General features: G+C 42.2%; 1 protein-coding gene across 4 annotated transcripts in view; it reads left to right on the forward strand.

Annotated features, from left to right (window-relative positions):
- The window catches only part of LOC311440323 (uncharacterized protein), a 41,699-nt gene extending 25,246 nt beyond the window's left edge, over positions 1-16,453 (forward strand). Inside the window, exons 2-5 of one of the 4 annotated variants that reach the window (XM_084527063.1) lie at positions 2,843-2,920; positions 3,050-3,176; positions 15,224-15,319; positions 16,050-16,453. In XM_084527063.1, the coding sequence (XP_084383189.1) occupies positions 2,843-2,920; positions 3,050-3,176; positions 15,224-15,278 (260 nt within the window). In that variant the 3' untranslated portion in view covers positions 15,279-15,319; positions 16,050-16,453. Of the gene's footprint in view, positions 1-211; positions 589-2,842; positions 2,921-3,049; positions 3,915-6,464; positions 6,812-15,223; positions 15,320-16,049 lie in introns of those variants that run through there. The other 3 variants (XR_014695336.1, XR_014695337.1, XR_014695338.1) reach the window with 3 other exon arrangements.
- Positions 16,454-24,591: the final 8,138 nt, after the last annotated feature.

Genomic DNA, 24,591 nt, shown 5'->3' on the forward strand with positions numbered 1-24,591 from the left:
GTCCTCAATATAAATTAAGGTTCCTCTTTATTTATGAGAGCTTTACTCTAAGGATTATTAATGGGAGCAGGTTTGGTGGATCGTTTTCTTGAACAACTGCAGGGACCCATGTCCTTGTTACAGACCAGATTAGGAAGTACAACTAGGCTAAGTTTGAAAAGGCTTTTGGTGTTTAAGGTTTCAACATCCAACGTGATCCATCTTATTCCAGACTCTGACACATCACTATTTGCCACATCCCCCATAAGAGGGAAGGAGAAGAATCACTGAGGCTCTCTGGGGAGCTGAGTTGAGGATGGAGAGGACATCAAAAGTGATCCTTGGATGAAAGTTGAAGACAATGCCTTGCACCTGAATTATGAACAGAGGGGTTCAGCCAGAGCTCAGACCCATGGTGGTTAGCAAATTTTGAAGCCTGTTGATACTGGAATTATAATTTATTAGCAAATTTCCCAATAGTCAGCAGAGGAGATTAAACAAGTTTTTTTGTTTGTTTGTTTGTTTGTTTGTTTGTTTTTTCTTCACATCCGTGGCAACCAAAGAATCAGGTTCAGCAGTATATTTATTCAGTGAATCTTCTCTTTGCTGTACTAAAGAGCTTCAGAAGTGTCTTTGCAGCACATTGTTACCTTCTATTGTTAATTGCCCATCTTTTCACAAAGATATTCACTCAGGTAGAGGTTTAAGTCAAAGGGGAAGGCAAGCCAGCACACCAAACCATGAAGAAAACAATGGTTGGTATAACAGCTGGGCAAGTAACTAGAAGAGACAATCTCTCTACGATCAGCCAGACCCAGCTCTATTTATGCAGGTGTAAAAGAGCTCTTGCCATTGGAAATAGTGTGCTCTCATTGTATGACACATTCTTTCCTCCATCAGCATCCTGTTTAAACAGGCTCAGTGAGAAGGGGGTGTCTGCTATTCATTTGCGGATGCCTTGTGATGATATGAAACATAATTGTATAATTTATGCAGAATAAACCAAGGAATGGCTGCTGTTCAAGGGAACTTGCAAGGCCCCAAAGTACTTGAAATATTGGAGCAGGCAGAAAAGATAACAAAGCCTGATCTTTTTGCTACTCCTTTCATTAGGGCTGCTCTTGTACAGGGGGAGAGGAAACAGTTAGCAAAAGAATGTGATTCAGATGTGCTTGTGTATTGCTGGAAGAGAGAGAAGCACAAAGGCTCTGCGAACCTATTGAGAAACTCCACCAAAGCCAGTGTACTTGCCCTGGGAATGAATATTGGCCCCTGGACTCCTCTTTCTGTGCAGTGCAGCTCTTCAGATGTTTGTCAAAATGAATGTTCAATTGTTTGTTTGTTTAGAGCCAACAATGTCAGGCTTCACATTATGACCCTGCTGTGCTTGGCTTGTTCATGACTTCTCTGCCCGAAATCATTTTGTTTTTATTTAGCTGGAGAAGGGAGAAAGATGTTGGAGACTTTGCTTTATCTTGTAAGGCATGATTCAAGCTTCAAATGTTAAATCTGGGGCTTGGCTCTGAGGCAGGTCAAAAGAGATTAGCTTGGAATAAACTGCTGATGTGGAGCCTTGCTTTCTACATAATGGCAGGATGTTTTCATGCCATGAAACTATGAACAAGTCCTCTAGAATTACTACAACGTTACCTTCCAGAGAGATTTTCTGGCTTAAAACTAAGACCTCCTGATTCTGACTTCCTGTGCAGTAATGCTATCACTACATCGAGGTAATAAACTCCCAGGCTTTTCATGTCAGTATTCTGATTCAGTTTACAAGAAACTTTAAGCTGCAAGAAAATACTCAGAAATGAACATGCAAAAAGCAAAGTGTTTCAAACTGCACTTGATATGCTGTTCTCACGCACTGGCTCCATTTTTGTGAGAAAAAAAAAACACTTTTTTTCTTGTTGTTCATCAGCTTCCTTTTGAAAACATAGCTTGTTCAGTCTTTTTCCATTAATTGATTTCAACAAAATGATGGCTCAGTGCTTGTAACAACACAATGTTTATTAAAGATGTGACTCCAAACTAAGCAGAATGTGAGGTGCTCACTAAGAGCGAGTGTCAAAATGAAGGTATTTACAACAAGGATAGCGATGGTCTCTTCCAGTCAGATCCATTAATGAAACTCATCAGAATGTGGTGTTACTTGGCAAAATAAAACAACACGTCCTTGCTCTGAGAAATATATATGTGTTCTGACATTTTCAGAACACCATAAAAGGGACATTCGGAGTGTTTTGCAATCATGAGAAATAATGGCAGTAAAAATACACTGATTTTTTATTAAGAAAATATGGTTATCCTAAGTAATAATGTTGTTTTGGCAGCTGTCTTAGAAGGACGTCAAAATATTCTCTGCTAAACCTCTCAAAATCCTAGGGAGGTGGAAAAATAACTTACTAGGGTAAAATTTGTTGCATTAGTGGCATTCCCAGATATGCCCACAGTTACATAGTGCCTAGAGGATTGGGTCAGAGACCAGAGCGAACAGTACGGATCAGTCTGTCCTGCATGGTGATATTGTGATGTAAACATCATTTCTCTTTGGTTTTCATTTGGACAGTTCATCCAAATCTGAGCTGAGTGACCAATCTTTGCAGGTTTGTCAGAACAGAGAGCAGGATAGATCACAACCACATATTCCTTACATTGTCATAATACTACTTAGGTTGGAAGGCAACTCTGGAGTCCTCTGGTCTAAAATCCCTTTCAAAGTTCGCTCAGGGTCCTGTTGAGCCAGGTGCTGCATAGCTCCAAGAATGGAGATTTCAAGGCTTTCTTGACCCCATTTTCAATGTTTGATTATCTTTGTTACTTTTTCATAATTCTTATCATATCAGATTATCTCTTCTTGCAGATTGTACCCATTGCTTCTTGTCCTGTCATTGTGAACCTCTCAAAAGAGTCCGTGTCTGTCTTCCCTACAGACTACTCAGTAGGTATTTGAAGACAGGAATAAAATCACTCATTAGCTTACTCTTCCTAAGATTGCATCAATGGATTTCCAAAGTTTTCTTGGAAAAATGTCATTAAGCTCTTGTTCTATTCATATTTCCTTCCTCAGGCATCTACTATCAGCTCTGCAGGGGAATGAATGTCAGCTTATGCGGACCATTGGCCTTACCACTATTGCATTTACGTATCCCTGGGAAGGACATACTTAGGCTGAGTCACTCCCTCAAAGCCTTTCTGTGAGTTACAAGGTTGTGACTGCAAGTGAGCAAGATGACTTAACTGCTACCAGTTGTTTTAGATGTTTAAAATTTCCTCATGTTTGAAAGCCAGTGCAGTGCAGATGCTTTTAGGATCAGGTTCCTTGCAGATTGAATTGCCCTGACATCTGCAAAGTGACTTGCTTCTCAGTGTCTGTTTCAAATTCAATAAAGTTTACAGTAGCCATATCTGACCACAAAGTGCTCCTATCAACTTCTGTGCAGTCCTGGAGCAAAACCCACCTTTCCATACCTTTTTTTCTGGGGCTTAATTCTCACGCAATCTAGGATGCTACCTAAGTATTCAGCAAATGCCACAAGGTTATGGAATGGTATTACTAGATGCCAGAAACACACCATAAAATGAGAGAGAAAACTCAGGATGCACCTTTTCTGTTTACAGCTTCTTCCACTCTGTTGTGATAAACATCATAAAGAAGCCTTTGTTAGAGCAGTTCTCTAGATATTCTGAAAGGGTGTTGAATTGGTGAAACAGTGCACTTTGCTCAAAAACCAGAAACATGATTCCTGCAAGGCTTCTGTATGTTTAATGAATTAAACAGCAGCAGGACACTTCTCTGCTTCAGCCAGACTGGTCTTCTCTGCCATGGGGACCAGCGTCATGTCCCTCCCGTGAATCACATTCAAAGCCATTCAAAAGATGTAACAATTCTGGTATAAGTGTCATTGATGCAATAAAAGTGGCCACCACTCCTGTCAAGTATTGTCATCCAGATAACTGATGTACGGAGAGATGGGATGTAAGGCTACATGGACTGATGTACATAATGGCTGAAGTTCTCAGTTCATAACCTTCCTCTATAAGCTTTTTTTTTTTTCCTCCTTTTTCCATTCCTTTCCCTTTCCTTTCTCTTTCCCTTTCCTTTCCTTCCCTTTCCCAGGTCCCAGTAGATCTGTCTGCATGCCACTGGTTTCCTGGGTAGTTCTGGGCAAGCCCTTGCTGCTCCCTCTTTTTCAGTTTCCCTCTCCATGAAAACAGATCTTGATTTTCTTTGCAATGTGCAGATGGGGATTTGCTGCTTATCAGTCTGATGGCTATTATTAGCAACTAGGAATGAGGAGTGATAGCAGTAAGTGAAACAGGAAAAGGGCAAATGTCCCAAATGATTTCCACTGATGACTGTTCTCACTGAGCCTGGGGAGAGGCTGTTGCTCTGCAACAATTCTCCTTTACACCAGTACCAATGAGCAGGTGCTTTTGGTGGCATCGACCCTGAAAGTTGAGGAGGTTACCTCTGTAATGGGGTGTATCGTGCTCAGGGTGAAAACTCCTGCCACTAGCAGCCAAGGTTTCATTAAAGGTGTCAGACTTTGTGGCTTCACTTCCAATCCTCTTGGTAATCAGGCAGGAAACCAAAGGATATGTTATTACAGTCAAATTTCTGCCTGATCACCAAACAGCTCAGCAATTTGGTGAAAATTGCCTGGCCCTCCCACATGGAAAAAAAAATAATAAAATCTTCTCTCAGCATTAACAAGTAAAGGTCAGCAATTTTTAATATCCACTAATTCATTTTCTCTCTCTTCACTTGTCCTTCTCCTGCATGCATCTCTTTGCACATTGGCGGACTGGAGAAGTGCTGAGGACACTTGACACCACATAATTCATCCCAAACAAAAGGGAAGAACAGCATGGGAAGGCCAGGAGGTGGAGAAAAGCCCTTTTTAAGGAAATGCTCAAACACTTTAAAGTGTCTTCTCTTGGGGGAGGGGGAAGTAGGGAAAGGAAAAGGGAAATCTTTCTCAGCTCTGGGCTCTCACACATGAATTTTGTGACAGAGATGAACAGAAAGCAGGTGAAGGAATAGATGTAGTGAGAACAGAAAGCATATGGGTAAGGAGAGCTCAGCACCTTTCTCACAAATCTTTTTCCCAGGAGAATGAGCTGCTGCTGATTTGGCTGTCAGCAGTGCTGGGATTTACAAGGTGCTGCTGGGCTTTCTCATCCTAAGTCAAAGAGCGGGATGCAGCAGCATACCATCATCCTTGTCATGGCCTAATGAAAGGACTGGCTAATTGCCTAGTGCAGGTATTCACAAAAAAAGTGTTTGCCTGTTTCATGTGTTACATTCTTTAAAGAAGCAAAATGCTCACCTGGTGCTCAGTGGTGGGGAGTGGAGGAACTTGCATTAAATCTTTTTCTTTAGGAAAAAAAAAAAAAAAAAAAAAAAAAAAGGAGATAGAGTTGGGCCAGACTTGGCTTACTGGGGTTTCCTTCCTCCTCTTTCTGAATTTACCTCAGCAGAGATATTTTTGTTCCTCACTAGTTAGCAAAATGTCATCAGGATTATTTTCACTCTGGGAGAAGTGGGTGTGATGTGTATTTATTTATGAAGAATGTCTGTATTGCTGCCTTTTCCTGAGCATGGTTGAAAACAAGCAGCGGGAGTTGGCTTCTTTGCATGTGGTGCTGAGCCTCTTTCTGCCTGCAAAGCCTCTGCTTTCTCTTCCCTGCCGTGATGTTACTAACTCTCCCCCAGCTGTCTCTGGCACTTCTCTTGCATCTCCTCTGAGAGCTCCTGGGGCTGTTTTGCTGCTTCACTCTCAGATCAACCTCCTACTCTAGTACTGGCCATCCTCCTCCTTGGAAATGCCTCTTGTGCCTCAGCCCCTGCGCAGCCAGATGCTTGGGAGGTGGTTCTTCCTTGTCTCAGTCATTGCTAAACACAAGGTAAGCCGGATTACTTTTAGCCTGGATGGAAGGTGGCTTCCATGTCTTGCAGCCTTAGTGGTGTGCCTGCAGCCTTACTTGTGTGATAGGTAAGAGGAAGCAGAACATTGGGGTTCATTCTGTGGAGACACTTTCAGAGCTGAAAGTGGAAAGTGTTCTGCTGCTCCGTGTGGTAAAGTGTAGAGAATTTCATCTGCCAGAATAACACCAACCTGAACAGTGCACAGGTGTCCTGCTCACAAGCCCAGCTCCATGGCAAGATTTTATTCTCTTTCACTCACGAGAAGTAGTGAGGCCAGCAATGCAGACAAAAGCTGAGCAGGTTAGTGTTGTAAGCAGGGAGCTGGAGATCTCAGTCACCTCTCCTGGACATCTTGTCCTACCAACAGGCAAGGATCCTGCTGAGATGCAACCACCTTGACAATGGCTTGCTTCAGTGCATGGGCCAGAGTTCTCAGGGGTGAAGGCCCCAGTCCTGCACTTCATGCCAAATCTCTTTTGTACCTTGTCTCGTGTGCCAGTATTCTCTGTTATGATGTCTATGCAGCATTTTTGTTCTCTCTCTTCTCCCATAGCTGCTCCAGGAGCCCATGCTGTGTGCTTAAGCCAACCCAAGAGGAACAAAGACAGATGAGGGCAGAGGGCAGAGAAGACATCAGAGGGGGGAGCTGAAAGGGGAGACAAAATAGCTCAAAGTGCTCTGAGATGCTGAGGTGCCATGGGGATGCACAAGTAGAGGCTGACACACCAGACTGGGGCAGCAGAAAAGCTGTAAAGTGTTTTGGGTGCAATGGAGCAGAAATGATGTGCCAGTTGTTTCCAGTTTCCCAGCGGTGAGAAGTTTCATGGCTTAATTCAGGGAATATTCAAGCAAAAGGCCTGAGTGCACTCTCCTGCTCTGGACTAAATCTTGTTCCTTCTCTCTCCCTGCCTTTGTTTAGCTAAAATCCTGAGCTTGCTGGGCTGGGGGTGCTTTTCAGTATGTGCACAGCCTACACCTCACACACCAGGATGCTCTGCAGAGTGCTAGTGAGAGAAATGACAGCTTGTGTTAAAGGAAAATGGTCTGGGGAAGAGCTGGAGCACAGCCAAAGGGGTAGCTGTGATATCCAGGGTATGATGCACCAACTTTTTCACTGCCTCCACTTCCTCAAAAAGGAAGAAAAAAAAAAAAAAAGCCCAGAAAACACAAGGCACAACTGTGTTATTTTTCCTTTTTGAAAACAAACGGTCTTTTCAATTAGACTGATTTGTCCCTGGGACAATCAATCTGAGGTTTATAAAAGCAAACACTAGAGTAATTAGTTCTATCCAGGAAGAATATTAACTCTGTTTATCTTTGTGTAATTAATCACTGACCCTGCCAGCTCTACAAAGCCTCCTTTGCACAGATGGGGCAGCGAAGGAGGGGAGCCGAGGGCAGGAGCGGGGTGAGCAACACGAGATATCCAGCGAGAGCGTGTCAGGATGCTGTAACACACGCCTTCCCCCCACACACAAGTGCTCACGTGTGAATCCTCTGACACCACGTCCTAGCCCCAGAGCCACGGGGCTGTGCAAGGACCGATACCCGAAGAAACACTAAATAACATAGTTTGATATCCCTATTCACGTTAACCTTTCAGCTGTGGGGACACACATGGCTCATTTGCCGAAGTGATAAGGCAGTGGCTGTGTTTTCACTGCAGTGCCCAGGGCAGCCAGCAGCCACCAGGTGAACGAGCACTCAGGTGCCTTCAGGAAGAGGAATCGCAGCCTCTGATCTGGCTGCAGTGACCGCTGCCAAGTGACACCCCAGAGCTGGCCGTGTGTCAGGGGCCGGTGTTACGAGCTAGCTGTGGTTTGCTCTGATCTGAAGCCTACAGGGAATGGAGCAATTCCTGGTCTCCTCCTCTATCCCTGACCTCCCGTTTAACTTTGGAAATGTTTGGATTTATTCAAGTGCTTTTCAACAGCATGAGACAAGATCAAGGACTGGTTCCCTCTTCCTTTACGCTTGGTAGGGTTGTACAGCCCATCTCTCCTATGCTGCTTCAGTAAGATTTTTGATTGGTATTACAGCAGCAGCTGAAAACACTGGAATGAAATACAGGGCAGCAAATATGAAACACTGTGCAGACACGCAGCTAAGAGAAGTCATGGAAAACACAGCAGGTGTGTGCAGTGGGCAGATGGAAAAATCAGCAATAAGATGAGCAGAACTGATGGGCATCTTGTCTTGACTCAGATTAGGGAAGACCAGGTTCCCTAGTGTACAAAACTGTCTCAATTTCTGCCCACAGTTCGTTAACACTTCTGCACTGGTCCCAGTGCTTCCCCAGGAGGATTTTACCATGACATACAGAACACACCTTTCTGCATGCAAATCACTGAAGCTGCTTGTGAGCAGCCCTAGGCTGATCCCTTCTGTTAGGGAGTGAAGTGTCCCCCTTTCACCACCCCCTGATGCCAAGCTACCTTGCCATCTCAGCCACTCTCGGTTGCATCTGAAGAAGTTGAACCGCAGGTCAGAGGAAACCCGATCATCCTCTCCCACCTCCTACCCTGAGCTGATGCTCATTAAGGTGAGGTATAGCCTTACCTTCACGGGACACCCCTTTCGCTCTTTATCAGCCCCACTGAACACTAAGCAGGTCACATATGGTCTCTGTCAGCTGCACTGCAAATCTTTTGTACCCTTTAATGAAAACATTGCCGGTGTTTTCTTTTTGTCGCCGTTGGAACCCAGCCGCATCTCCGTGATAAATGGTGCCTGTTGATGAAGGAATGCTTCGGCCAGACCCACCACTGCACAAGGACACTGTGCTGATCCAAAACTGCAGCCAGGGGTTGTCTCCACTGGTTTTATGGAAATTCAGTGAATGACACCATACCCAAGTAACACACACAAGGAGTTGGATTCAATGGCCCTTGTGGGTCCCTTCCAGCTTAGAATGGAGCTTTCTGTTCTACAGTCAGAGGCTGGGAGATGAAAACCAGGGTGAGGAAAGAGAGTTAAAAATGGGGGTAAGTCTCTGTGTTTTCTTTCTTTCCAGCCAGACCCAGTACAATGGGACAACTGCTGATCAGAGGAGTCAGACATGAGCTCTTTCTGCTTCTCCTGAAGGGTTACCTCAGCTATTGCACAGGTGGTACCCCCTAAACCCACTCTTATCTACCCATAACTCTTTCTCAACCATAGCTAGATTTTTGTATTTGACTGACAACAACCCTAACCAAAAGCCATATAATTTTTTTAGCCAGATCACCAACCATCTCTTCATGCAGCTGTGTGATTGCTGATGGTGATACAAGATGGGGAGCAGGTCTATGTAGCCAAGAGGTGGAGAAAAGCGAGTTCTTGTAGTTTATGTTGATGATCTCAGATCACTTTAAAACAGCCATTAATCCTCTCTCTTTAAAGAGTAATGATTTCAGTGGTGGATAATCTCAGGTCAAGCCCAAGTGGCTGTCAAGATGGGTGGTCATCACAATAAAATATAGGATATCAGGATGCAACTCAATTTAGCAAGTAATCTGCCAAAGTCAGTGACCCTGTAATTAATGTCTTAAGGGAGGGAAAAGAAAATCTTTTCTTACAGGAAGGGAAAGACATTTTAATGTCTTCAGGGGGTTACACAACTGAGCAGTGTTGTCTAAGAATGGAAGCTGGGGAAAGGAATTGCTCTCAATTTCCAGTTTCGATACTTCACTCACAGATGCGTGAGATCTGAGAAACCAATGAGTGTTTCCTCAAAGACAACATAATGATTGTGGGTTCAAGCATATATTTTTCTGTGCAGTCTGAGTGGGTTTCTCTGGCCTTTACTGAAAACTCATCACAGAGATCATATGGAGAGACATCATCAAACTTTATTATTTTTCTTTTCTGTTTCCTTCCTTTGTTTCAAAAACACAATAATTTTACCAAAGCCACTAAATCAAAATTCCACTCGGACATTGCCTCAGACACCCAGCACTTCTGTGCTTGTGTCTACAGCCTTCGATGTAAAGTGTTTCTGCGAGACTCAGGGAAAATGGTGAAATAACACACCTGTGTTTCTCCTCAAAGCGAGACAGCTGGGCAGAGGCCAGGCCACAGGTCAGATTAACCTGATAGTTGTGTATCGAACAGGCACAGCTGAACTGCTGTGGTCTCCAGATGGCTGCCAGGCCCAAGGGGAGGGGAGGAGGTGGTAGGACCAGGCCAAGAGGAAGAACTGGGATGAAGAAGAGGTAGAGCCCTGAAGCTGTTGGTTGCTGCTCCTACCACCAAAAGGAGACTGAGAGGATGGAAAGATAGCTGCTATGAATGGGAAGGACACAGGGATGAATAAAGTGTTTGTTCTCTCCATTAACCTCCACTCCAGGACAGCAGACCATTTCTGTAGAAGCATCTGGGTGTTCTCTGTTCAGCTGCAATTAGTGTTTCCTTGTACCTGACACCACTGATGGGGCAGTGCATGCACAAGGTGTTCATACAACCTACTCATTTCTCCTTTATGCCCACTGGATGCAAACCACCAGTTTTGGAGACCTCTGCTTTTCCAAGGTTCTTCACAAGAGCAGTGAGGAATTTCCACCCTTCCTTGACCTCTGCAGAACACCACTAACACAGGTATGAGTTGTTGGTTGACCCATCTTTGCCCTTTGAGGTGCCAGAGCACAATATAGGTCTCCTTCAGGTGTCTCAATTAGCTGATTGCCTGCCATAGAACCTGCCCAGTTTTTAATCTGTGCATGTTGTGGGAAGCCGCTGCACTTTGGAAGTCCTGGCAAGATACAACTGCAACAGCAGAAAGCATCCAGAAGCAGGGCTGGATGCTTATTCAGTCCTGGCCTTTGAGGCTGCAGTGACACGGTGCAAAGAGATGGGCTCTTTGCCTTTGCCAGTGAATTTTGGAAGGTGAATAAAAAGGGGATTTATTAAGTAGTTTAAGGGTACTGGAAATGCCAGAGGGATGATTCCACATCAGGTGGGAGGGAACTTGTGCACATGTGAGGAGCTACTGCTGTTCCCACAGAGGAGAGGAAGAGTAGGAAAAAAAATTTCTTCCCCCCAAGCCGCTGTCCCATTGCCCTGCCACCAGTGCATGAACTGCAGCATGACAGAAAGGAGTCTGACCTTCAGAAACCAAGAAGGAAAACGTTGCTTTTTGTTCAATATACAGCCTTTGCTTAAATGCCTCTGTGGTCTGTTACAGCCTGGCACAAAGGAGCCTTTGATGGCATGGGGAGTCCCGAGGAAGCGGCAATGCCACCTAAGAAGGCACTGGGCTCCCAGGGGTTTTTTGCTTTCTTTCCCACCTGCCCCAGATGAAAGGCCCCAAGGCAAATGGATTTTAGGAGGTGGAGGGGTGAGCTGTTGTGAGCTTGTGTGTTTTACTGCCATATCCCAGCGGCTGCGCAGCTCCACTGAAAACCGGAGCTCTATTATTCTCTTGTATCAGTAGAAAGGAGCAGGGCAGCAGGGTCAAGGGAACTGAAAGAGGCCTTGCGGGGCAAGCAAAAGAAAGCATTGAGGGGAAAGTAGCACTATCAACTCTTGTGATGTGATAGCAACTTTCACCATCCTTGACCTCTTTCTGAAAAACGGTGCCTATCAGAGACAAATGACTGTGCTGGGAAAGCCTGGAAATTGCACTGGGGAGCAATTCAAAAGGTTTCTAAAAACTGCTAGGGGGAAAAAAAAAACGCTACATGTTTTATATAAAAAGTGTAGGAAGAGTATAACATCAACAGTGTTTTACAAAGAGTAAAATAAATCAATGGTCATTAATGATATTAAAATAAAAGTACATAAAGTGACCATGAACTGAAATGGAGAAGTCTACAAATTTCCAAAAATATTCAAAGATGTGTGTATACATGTGCTATCATAATAAATTATGTAAAATCTATTATAACTATTGTCTATAGAATTATTTAGGTTTTGTCTTAGATATAACAAATAATGTACAGTCTAAGCTGAAGCGTACTCTTTCATAAAACATGTTGTTTATGTCCATGTCCATGATGATGAGGCAGGCTGATGAATTTTGATGAGGATGAGGCACAGGTGGTGACAAGGGTGAAGCTCTGCTGCCTGCAATGTGGCACACATAGACCAGCAGAGCTTCTGGGGTGCAGCATCTTGTTCTCACTTTTAAATGTTCCAAAAAAAAAAGGAAACTGTGACTCAGAGTCACTCATGGCAGTGACTCAAAGACACTCAAAGTCACTGAATGCAGTGGAGAAGAAAGAAGTGCAGGATGGCCTGAAACATGCCTGGGGCCACTGACCTTTGCACTGCAAGGAACATGTTTGCGAAAAGTAGAGAGCTTTTGAGCATTTTTTTTTTCCTTCCCTCTTGCTCTTCTGTTTTCCTGCTAAAAGCCAAATTCAGAGCTAGCACAGTTCGAGTGCTAGTTTATATCCAGTGGAATTGGCATACCCTGGTTTCACTTGTGCACTCACTTTAGCAAATGCTGAAATCTTCATTATGGAAGGTCACCTGGGCAAGTATTTTCCAATCATGATATGTTTCATTCCTTACACAGGATTTAGGATTGCTATTATATTCTAGGCTTTCTCCTGGGGATGAAGGGAGAAAGGAAGCTATTTGTTTATCCAGGTTTCTGTGAAATTGCTGTTAACCTGTGACACGATGCAAGGCTTGCTGGCTCTACCTGCTGGCTAGAGGGGAAACCACACTCCTCTCTACAGGATGTCCTTAAAGCATTAAGAAACCATTTCTAGAGACAGTGGATTAGAAATAATAGAAGAAATCAAAAAGCAGCTGCTACCTGATCATTCTCAAGCTGTCAGGTATGTCAGCAAAGCAAGACTGATGTTCTGGAGCAGTGGGAATTGATAACATTTCACTGCTTCCTGGCAGGCTCTCAATAACTGAGCAACGAGAAACATCAGCCCGGAAACCAGCCCCACTGCAGGAGCTTCACTTCTGTGAAGATTAAAGCTCGGGCCGTTGTGTGTCCCGCTGCAGGTCTGAGAATTGAGGATCGACTTCATTTCACCTCAATATAATGCTGATCTAGGGCGCTGCAAAGCCATGGGCTGCGAGGAAGGTTTTCATTACCGAATTTTAGCTCCGTGGTCTGAGCTCTGATGTAAAAAATGAACAGCTACAAAAGCAAAAAGGGGTTTGTCTGTGGTTTAGCTGATCCCTTTTTATTTGGCATATCGGCAGGAGCGAAGTGAATGGCCTCTTCTCTCAGCTCTTGCTCCAAGTAACGATTGCCTCCAAACGGCAACTCTTATGCAACCAGTATTACAATCTTGACATTGTAATCCTTTCCTGAACACATTTTCAAAGTCGACAGTAAAGAATAGAGTGTTTTTCCCTCTTAACTGCCATCCCAACCTGGCTCTTCATGTCAGCTTCAGCTCCTCTGTTCATGTCTTGTCACAGGCAATCCAAGGTATGTCTCTCCAGGAGCCTTAGAGAGCTCAGATGCGAAACCCCGAGATGAAAATCAGTGGGTTTCCTGTGGAAAAAATGCTCAGAAATCTTATCAGCCCAATAATTTCCAGACATGTCTAATCCTGAGGGACTTGCCACTGGATTTACATCTGGATTGTATAAGTTTCAGTGAAACACCTGCATTAGGCTCCCTCTCCAGCCAGCGGAAAAGATCAGCAGGGTTGACAGAGCCCTCCTGGAGGCACTCTACTCGGCCAGAGACTATGGCAGGATAATAGGGTGATGAGTCTCCTAGCCTGGATGCCTCAACAAAGCACAGAAAATGACAAGGATACACTGGAGCCATAGCTAATAACTTTGTTTGAGTTATCAGACCGGAACCCAGCTCCGATCTTTCCGGAGCAAGCCCTGTATAGTCTGGTTTTATCCCTCAGAGGAGTAGCTGAGCTTCAGCACACAAAAGACCTTGGTCTCTGGAGAAAGATGAGTTCATTTTTAAAGTAAAACCACTCAGCAAAGGAAGAATTTCCCCCAACCCCTGCCCTACACTTGCCAAACTTTTCTCCCACTAGGGTCAGGATTCAGAAGAGCAGGATCACCATGGGTTGCTTTTGAAAAGTTCTTCTGCTATTCAGGAGATGTACCAATGGGATTTGTCTAGCACAGATCAGAAAGTTTTTCTTTTTCTCTCAGTGTGTGTAAACTACTTAATCCCTCAAATATTTGCCCCATGCAGACTGACAGGGACTTGGAAAGCTGGTGTCCTCCCTGAGAGATGTGTTCTGCTCCCATAAGCAAGAAACCAGAAATGGGAGGGCTCAGCTGGGTGTTTATGGTTCCTCCTGGGTACAAACTGGATAGAGATATTGCAGCTGTGCTGTCCAGCTACAAAGAGTTTGGATCCCAAATAGCCTGCCCAATATTTACTACCATCACCGCATGCAAAAAGCCAGAACATCAAAAACTCCCAGATCCAGAATGATCTGTCCACTGTGCTGGTGGAGCTAAACCATGGCATGGTCCTTTTGTTGTTATGCAGGGTGAATTCTGAGCAATTTCCTACTGGCAGATAAAATCTTTCTGTGGGGTTTCTAAAAGATGCTCTGAAGCTCGTCTTTCCGGCCTTGCAAAAGAGCAGCAGAGATGACTAGAAAGAAGACTAGAAAGAAGACTAGAAAGAATTGCTTCTTTAGTACATTTGCCATACTGATTGCACACTATGTGCCCAGACAAGTGACAAAAGTCACTCAGAAGCTCTGAAAAGTCTGATTAAATGCATGAGAAGAGAAATACCTTCCAAAAGCTGCTTTGGACAACGTGATATTAAAATGCTCCACATAAAAGTTACGTTCACAATGGTTCTATTAAGACAAGGACCCCATTGTGCCCAGTACCACCACAACACAAGCTAAGATTACGCTTACCCCAAATAATTTATGTTCTTAAGCTGAGGAAATAGGAAAGTTCATTTTCTTCATGTTACAGGTGGAAGAGAGTAAGTGATTCACCCAAGGTCACACAGGAAGCCTCTAAAAGAGGCAGAAGCACGACCCAGGTTTGCTGAGCCATATTCTGGAGCTGTAACCACAAGGCCATTCCTCCTCTCCCAAAGCAGAAATTGGTTCTGGCTGCAACAATTTCTCAATGAGGGGATTTAACCATCATTTGGGTCTCCGTCATGGGTGGGCGGAGCTGAGACAAACCTAAACCCACGATGGTATTCATGGAGTTGTCCACGTGGATGTCCCCAATGCCCAGAAGAAATTCATTATGCAAATGACCATCAAAATCAGCCCATCATTTCAAGTCGCTAATGGAAAACAACTCTCCCTAAACTGCATTCCCAAAACATTTCCTCCAAGCAGCAGGCTTTAAAATATATATATGCACATATATATTTTTTATTTAATTGGTGTTGTATTTCTCTGACAGATTGGTCCAGAATGCAGAGGGAAGGGAGAAGCCACTGGAATGTGTTCTAAATTAATAGTGAATTGTGACACAATCCAGAGCACTCATAATAATCAAGTTAGTATGTTTTACATTTTCTCTCAATGTGTTTTGCATTTTTGCTGCATGGGGAAGGAGGCTTTAGATATTGAAACAACATAATGTTAAACTTAAAAAATGACAATTCCAACACCGGCTGCTTTAAATAGTTTATACCTTGATAGTCTAATGCTCTGTGCAATGTACACATGGCTTTGTTGGGGACCCCTCAAATAAATATAGAATATTTATGGTTAATGGATGAGTGCTATTATAGATTGAAAAAACTTCTGACTGCTGCCTGGCTAACCACTCAGTATTTTTTTTTTTTCTTTTTCCACATAGTGGTAGTAACAAAAGCATAGTAAATAAATGAATGATAATTTACTTCCATTTTTCCTAATGTCCCTTTACCTGGGACTTCTCTGAGGGTGATGAAGGATGCTTCCCCATGCTCCCTGCAATCCCGTTTAGTGGTACCAAAGAGGTATTATTTCTGCCTTTTCCAGCACTGTATCCTGCTTCCTTCTGTTTTCTCTTCCCATCTATGTTAAATGTAACTCTATATTTATCTTCTGAACTTGAGGAAGGTCACAGGGGTTTAGGCAGTCAGGGCAATTTAGTGGGTTTGTTTTAGGAGTCAGGTAGTTTGGATTTTAGTTCTGCAGTAAAAGGGTGAGAATTTTCTCTAATTTAATACAAAATGTATCTTTTTTAAGGTCATTATAAAACTTCTCTTAATTCATTTCACTTATATTTGACATAATAGATGAATCACAACCAAAGATGCCAGTTTCTCTTCTCTCCTGAATGGCATAGTCCAGAAACCAAACTTTAAAACTGCTGCCGCGAACTGTCTCATAACAAGAGAAAGGAGATGGTCACCTCTCAGGGATCATGGCTAACAGAACTGTTGAGCTCAGCTGAGCAACTGGCACTTCTTTGCTCTGGTTTGTAAATTCCTGGAGTTTCTTCTGGTATTTGTGTATTCGGGTTGGATGTTCTCCAAGGCAGAAGGAGCCTCCTGCTCACAGTTTGTATAGTTACTTGGACCACAGAGCCATGACTTTAGTCAGGGTGGATCCTCCTGTAATAAAGTTCATCTTTTCCTTAGTTTACATTCATAGACCTGCAGGCAGGCAGGTGTGGCATTGGAGACAGCACAGCATTTTTTTCTAGCCTGATTATACATCAAGATGAGCATAATGTCTAATCAAGTCAGTCTGACTATTGATTTGCCCGAACAAATCTCGCAAATCTTGGGAAGCTAATACCTACTTTCACTGTCTTTTCTCTTTGTGCAGTTGAAACAGTATTGTATTTCACAGCCACATTGTCTTGAGAACAACATGGCAAGTATATAAATGTTTATTTTATTCAGGTCAAACAGAAGGACTTGTAAGGGAGTTTCATCTTCTATGCAACTCTCTAATATGCTCTTTTTCCATTGCAGACCTGATAAATAATAAGTGATTCCTGTTGGGCTGATGATTAATTGTATACTTTAAGAATTGGTAACACCATAAATCACTGTTTAGCATTCTTCTTTGGATGTGTATTGCTGGCTGACTAATCAGATTAGACCTGTCTAATCACTGGAAATGGGTATATTAATTATGTCTCCTATTACATTGATTTCTAAGTCAGAATTCAAGATCACATTGATTCTCTAAATGCAGACAGCTTAAGTCAATAAATGGTTCTTGGAGAAAGGAAGAAAATTGAAATAAATTGATGGAAAAATGCCTCCGTGTGCACATGACTTGTATGAAAAGAAAGATCAGCTGACGTGTGTCATCTTTGCTTAATTTTTGAAAAGCTATTTACATCCTATGGTGATGGCTTTGATACATAAATGAGATTCTAAGAATGAGACTGACACAGTGAAGCCGGTCTGTTATGTGCAGTAAACAGTGCTGTTGTTAAGTTTGGCTTTTACACTAGAAGTGCATAGTTTGAGGTCCCTCATTCCCATGCTAACTGCTAGTCATGTCTACAGACCAAGACGAGCCTCAGCGCCAAAGAACACCAAGCTAAACAGAACAAGCTGAAAGGGAGTAAAGAATGAAACAGTTGACAGTGGGTATCCATCTGATGATGGACAGGTAGTCAAACTAACACCCAAACAAGTACAACCACTACTTAACAGGCAATTCTAATAGACTGGAGAATGTTTAAGACAACCCCATTTGTCATTGTGCCCGGTTAGATTAGCTCTAATAATTCAACATGTTAACAGGAAGGTGAAAGTATGAAAAATACAAGGTGTTATTAATTTCCAACCATGGTCCCTACCCTACTCTCATATAGAGTGCCAATAAAGAAAGAAAAGTCACTATCTAAAGGTCTTCTAGCCAGACTGGAATATTCAGGAGCCTCTTCTCCTAGGAACATCTTGAAATTATCCATGAAGTTTTCCATATAAAAATCTCTTCTTGTTTACGCATCTAACTCACTGACCTGAATTTTCCTAGACTGAGCTTTCTTAGCAATTGATCAGAACCTTAGCTTTCTGTGCTTGCTGTAAGGGATACCATGGTTCTATGAAAAATTAACCAAGGAGGACATAATACAGGATTGATACAAACATGTAACATCTGCAAATCAAGCTGCAGCACACCTTCCAGATGCAGCTTTTTTTTACCCACAATGTGCATCAAACAAACTCATCCTTCTTGAGTCCCAGTGAGCTCTTTTAGTCTGAACATACTTAATACTTTCAGCTCAATTTTGTAAGTTCAGCATACACAAAAAGTTGGACTACCCAGAGCCATAGAAGCAGGTTTTTACCAAGAACAAAAAGTGAATTATTATGATGGGGAAAGAAGAAAATGTTAAAAATACCCAGATCCATAGAGTCCATCTTCATTAGCTCTGCCACTTGTGGAAATACTCGTTTATTATTGAATATTCCTACAAATTCATTTCTTACATCTAGTCACCAGACAACATTTTTTAACAATTTTGTTAACAATAGTTTTGCCTTCATTCTGTTTGTATCATCTGTTCACTGATCTTTGCACAACTAGTTATTTGTGTTTCACAGTCTCCTTTTATGCTGATTTATTAATTCCTAATGTTTCATTACTTCATAAGAGCGTAATGTGATTCACAAGAAGCAAATAATGAAGACCAGTTAGCTATTGAAGTCCTGGCAACACAGTCACTACCTATAGTCAGGGCTTCATGGTCCATCAGTAAGTCTCTAGATGCTTTCAGAAGACAATATGAAGCCACTCCTCTGAACAAATACACTTGTCATTTGTATTCACAAAATACTGTCCCAAATTAAAATATTATGAGTCAATATTTTGAAGTCCTTTTTCCAGAACTGACAGTGCTAATGAGGTTGCTGGCCAATGAATGTGTTAACAAAAGAGATAGCTGCAGCTTTGTAAGTAGAAGGTGTATGCTACTGTTGCTACTACACAATACATATCCGTGTATCAATCCGAATCATGCTAGATGTCAAATAGTTCCTGCTGTGTAAATATGAGCCACTGAAGTTTGAAAGAAGATGCTATTGACTGGTATGAATTAAAATGATAAAATTTTTGTCTGAAGAAAGTGGAATACAAATAATTAAGTCCTTAACCATGTGCTTTCATGGCAGTTATTGCTCTATGGTCCTGAGACCTCATGAAGAACCAAGTTAGAAACATTCAGTGGTAAATCCATGTGGGAGAGAATATTTCAAACAAAGGGCAGTGCTGTCATAGGTGAGAGGACATAAAGAATAGTATAAAATCTGTCTTTATAAACTGACCAAAAATGAGTTCAGGCTAAAAACTGGTAAGAAGGGAAATATGGTCTTGTAACACTCTACAACATGAGGAGGGAGGACAAAGAAGCAAGCAGTAGAAAAGATCTGCGACAAGATTCAAAATGGAACTTGACAAAATTTTATTTTGAATGTAGGTCCAAGAGGTCCTTCTAGATCTGTTATCTCTCAAAGGAATACTCCACCAGTATGAAAAGAGGTCGATAATGTGACACTGACCTGTAACTGGAGAAATTTGGAGAACATAGAAAACCAGTCTCTGTTTATGCTGCTGTGGTTCTGGTATCTGTCATTGCAAGATTAAAATCATGGTCTAAATTGTGTTAGAGCATAAGTATGGAAGCTCTCTTGATGCAAAAACAGTCCCAGCAGATCTGGACAGTGCCATGTTTGTCCTGTGTATGTAAAATGTGGCTGGAAAACTGTATGTACACTTTGTTACTTGTCATGGCAGTTTATTTCTTTTCTTTTGTCTTTAAACCAATCACTTGACTCCCCCCAAATATCAGCCTTTAAATGCAGAAGGCATTTACGCATGCAGGCTATTACTGTACCCACCCAGACCTCCATGCTGATTGTGCAGATTATATAAACCTTTTGGATACATTAGCACCTGAATATGATTTATGAGGGCAGACGGGAGATGCTGATTGACCTGCTTTCATGAAAGCAGCCTGTTTGCTGTGAAACAGCTTCCGGCATAAATCATTTTAGACATGCTTTTACACTAGGACTAAATAAACACTCACTTATGCCTGGTACCTGCTAATATGTTAACAAGTAATGTCCTCGAACAGCCTCATTATTTGATTACATCCGCGATTGAGGACTTGGTGCTGTTGCTTTCTCTGCCTGCCAGGATCTCACTAGCCCAGACACATTAGCTCACTTGAATACAGAGAAAGTGGGATTTTATCAGTCTCCATTATCAACCCAACATAACAAAATAGAGCATAAGGGCATTTATGATCTCATGGCTGAGGCATTGTAACGCAAATGTCTCGATCCCTAAGTTCTTAATGGTGTTGTTGCCATGTCTTTGGGTCAGTAACATTGTGCAGGGTTAATTAAGAAAGACAAACACAGTGGAAATGAAGGAAGCTGGAGGAGTGCCTGCATCCCATTCCTGCCTGTACTTGTGACCAGCGTGCTCTTGGCCTTTGAAAGATAATCTCTGCTGCTGCAACCTCAGCAACCTGTCCCTCTTCAGCAGCAGTTACTGAACTGGACCATGGCTGCAGGTGATCCCGCATCTCCCAAGACAGAGCAAGGCAACCACCCAACAAGGAGAGGCAAAGACACCTCTCTCCCCCCAAAAAACAAGACAGTTTTTGTCTTGGGTGCAGATTTTACTTACTAGCTTTGCTGTCAAAGTAACGCTGGCCAGCAGCTGAAGGTGAACTCACCCAAAACACTGCATATCTGCAGGTAACCACCTCCATGTTCACGCTCCTTACCTGCACCAAATACAAAGCCAGGTGACATAGCTGGGTCCACACAAACCACAGCTAACCTCATCTATGTCACTTTTCTACTTTCACAGCTCAGAACTGTCAACAGTGGCAGCTGTACTCACTTATTCTACATAATATCATTGGGATGGTACTGTGACATGTTAACAGTCCTCAGGAGCCACTTTGGGACCAGGCCTTTTGTTAGCATCAGTCTATGTTTCTGGTTGTTTTTCCAGGCACAGAAGGGTGTGATAGAAAGTGCAGGAGCTCAGGTTATATAGAGCAGAAGGAGGGAAAAAAATAATCTATGAAATAAGAGAGGGAAACGGCAGTCTCCAAGGTATGTGAGCTTTATGTTTAAAATACAGTGGCAACCACTTGTTGTAAGCATCAGCCACCATAAGCACCTTCAGTGATTTCAACAAGAAATGACTCCCCACTGAGATACTTTATCTGGTGGCTGCCACAGCAGCTGTAACCTTACAAGGAGCTGCTCGCTAACTTTCCATGGAAAACAATTTGTGTAATCCATTAAACTGGGCGTCTGTTATCTTGAACAGGTGAGAGTGCAGGCCTCCATATGGCATGTCTGGGACCCCCGTTAGAGGGGAGGGGGTGATCCAGAGGATGCCTCCATGCCATTCAGGAGGGCAAGTGAGAAGCCAGCCTTCACCTGGAAGCTTTATTTCCTACTGACATGCACCTGAAGCTAACCCCATGCGGCAACTTCCGAGTGCCAGACTCATCCTGCTGTCACAGCTCTGGCCTGTCTCCTTAAAACACATGGCAGAATACATCCTGGCATTAATATCTGGACAGGTATTAATGAAGATTAATTCAGGTTGGTACATGGACAAGGATGCAGGGTTGTTGCAGTCTGCAATTGAGAGGAGAATCAGGCCTTGCAATGCCAGGAAATTGTCCCCATTTCAGCTTTATTATATGAGACCAGAGTTTAAGAAATCCTTTAAAATTATGAATAACCAAAAGCTTTAGACATTTGATTCCTCATCTTTGATGGAGTTGTGCCATGCTTTACAATAACATTTTGTTATTCCTTGCAAAAGCTACACTAGCTTTAACAGACTTCAGACCCCGACTCAGGAAAACTTCCCACCATGGGAAAATTTCATAAGTCCCGTTGTAATGAAAGGGACATAAACAGATCCTAGAAGTCAAATGCAGGTTTGGAAATTCTATGAATCAGGCCCTAAATGCAAGCTTCAGGAATGCATTGAGCTCGGGATACCTTTTTTTTTTTTTTTTTTTTTACCTGGAACCACATATTTCTCCCATTTTTGCAAAGAAAAAGTTAAAGAAGCTGATAAAGGTGAACACTGAACAGGGACTATTTTTATTTTATTAGATTTTCTTTGCACCTCACATTTATCGTGGCTGTTCTGGTAGTGATGCTGTCCTAGCCATGATGTAATCTGCAATTAACTAGTCTCCTTTTGTCAGCCTTCATCATCAAAGCCTGTTTTTATGGAGTGTTAAGTCTAATATTTACAGTGTTAAATACTTGGACAATATTTAAATTGGTTTCATCACTTACTATATTTAGTTGGAGTGATATTGTCTGGTTAACAGCAATGAAAACAATTCCGTTCTTTTGGGTTTTATATTTTGAGTGGGTATTAGGTAACTGGAAAATATGGTCATTATATTTGTCTAACATTTCTACAAGTTGTAACATGGCATTTCAATTTGGGCTTTAACTCATGAATTATCCGTACGCAAAACCTTTGAGAAGTTTCCAGGTTCAACATCCAAACAAGCACAGAGTTCAGTGGTGTTTCTGAAAGGAAAGCAGTTTAATATTTATACACATACATAGAAAAGTATGAAGACATTTTTCAGGACCTTTTCTTTCCAGCAATGCTGCTGTTACACAAAGTCTGCTCTAAAGTTATTTTTAATGTCAAACAAAAGACGCAATGAATATGTGATCTAATCCCAGCCTCATGGACATCACTGCCTTTCTGGGCATTGCTCTTGTAGTTTTTGTTTGTCCTTGTGATTCATGCTTTTCTCCACTTGTGGCATATGTGGACAAACTTGCCCGTACTCTCCTGAGTGATTTCATCCTTCAACCCAAAGGCCTGTAAGACTTCACTGCTGTGCTGACTTCTCATCTCCCACAGTAAGGAGCTCTGAGAAGTACCTACCTTCACCAAAGTAGAGGTCTTTACTAGAGGTTTTTGCTAATACTTATGTAGTAGAGCAACTGCTATGTGAACATTTTATTTCAACTGCAGGGAAAACATCTTACCTACTTTCTTGTCTTTAGCTTTTCTTTCTTTTGTTTGTCTTGGTATCAAGACATCTTGTCATCTCAGCTATGTGGTTTCTAGCTATCCCACTGAGTTAGTCATTCTTCTCCTCGATGATTACAGCCATGGTCTCTGGGCCAGAACAATACCTGCTCCGTATATTGGCTCCTGTCCACCAGAAGTTTCTGCTCCAGAGGCTTTTGTCTATAGTCCTATGCAAGACACATAACCGTAAAAAAGAAGCTTTATGGAGAAGGATTTTTGCCTGACTCCTGGAAAGGACAGTGCTCACAAAACCTTAGCTCTGACCCAGCTCTGCTGAGCTTGGTTCTTATGTAGGGGACCCCACTAACAAGAAAGAGCTATAATCCCTTTAGACAGCTCTTTGAACTGCCCAGGAGCTCTTTGACAAAGTCTGATACAACTTCTGAAACACTGGAAACTTTTAATCACCCATTTTATTCTTTTGTTAGCAGATAAAAATAAGAGATTCTGAAAAAAAAAAAAAAAATCTACAGTCAATAGGCTACAGAAAACTAAGTACAAACTAGAAGATAGACAGTAATATTTTTAGTCATTGTATGAAGTGAAAGTTGGTGGACTTCTTCCTTTAATTAGTCATATGCTTTTGAGAGTTGAAATCTGACTGTGGTTAGAGACTTTTTAAAGAAACACAGTAAAGTCCATTCTCTCTGTGAGCTGCAGTTTTGCCTTAACACTGAAATGTGAGTTCACTGAGCTTCAAATAAGTATGAAATATGGGAACAGTTCTACTTACACTTCTACTGTACTTACACCAAAGCCTTCACAGGTGTCACTAAATGGTTGCTTGTGCACAGCTGGCTAGAAGAGGGATGGGGATGAGGAAGGAAGATCCCACCTCTGTGATATGGCCATGCCTGGTGACCGAAGTCTCCTGTGGTGGTTTTAAAGACAGTTTGGGTGCAACCTGCTGAAGCTCCAGCTTTCAGAGTGACTGGCTGAAAGTAAAATTTACTCCTCCAATAAACAAAGAAAAGAGTATAACCAAACAAAATAAGCTTAAATTAACCATCCCTTGTAGATTACTTGGGTAATCTTCCCACTCTGTTGCTAATTAAGTGTTCCTAAAGGAAGCATGTCAAACAAGAGATCTTTGCTTTGGCTTGGATGACAATACCAAATTGTCCAGAGTTGATACAAAAATCTGAGAAGAACCAGAGTCCCTGAACAGTCAGGGGACAGAAGATAGAAGATCTTCCAGAAGGTAGAAAGACTTGATAGCACTTATCTGTTTTCTTTTCTATGTGTTTATGAACTATCTACTCTAACAGAGGTGGGCACAACCTTTTCTGTCTAGGAAATAAGGTGCTGAATATTTCTTCCACAAACACTGGTCTAGTTTAAACATGCTTAAGACTCTTAGAAAGGGTTTGGGTAGCTGAACTTGCCATTTTCTATTGTTTGTTACTCTGCCATTGCTCTTGCAAGTTGGACCTCAGAATTCAGTGCCTAGCGAATATGCTCTTCAAATGTGGTTTGAAAATCCCTGGTGAAATAATAGTCACAGTATGCTATAGGTGTGGGAAGGATAAAAATCTGGGAGCTAATGTATTTTCATTATATTTCCTATTTTGCACTTAGTCACAAGTCTTTTTTTTTTTTTTTCATATAAATTGTTTTATATAAGTTACATTGAATACACTATTTTGTACCTTTTCTGTAATAAGGCAGGATTGCATTTCTTTTTAAGGACTTTTTAATTTTATTTTATTTTTTTGGGTTAGTTAACCTCCTTCCCCAACAATGTTCAGGACAGTTTGT

Source organism: Aythya ferina (assembly GCF_964211825.1).
Source record: "Aythya ferina genome assembly, chromosome: 8".
Taxonomy (NCBI): Eukaryota; Metazoa; Chordata; class Aves; order Anseriformes; family Anatidae; genus Aythya; species Aythya ferina.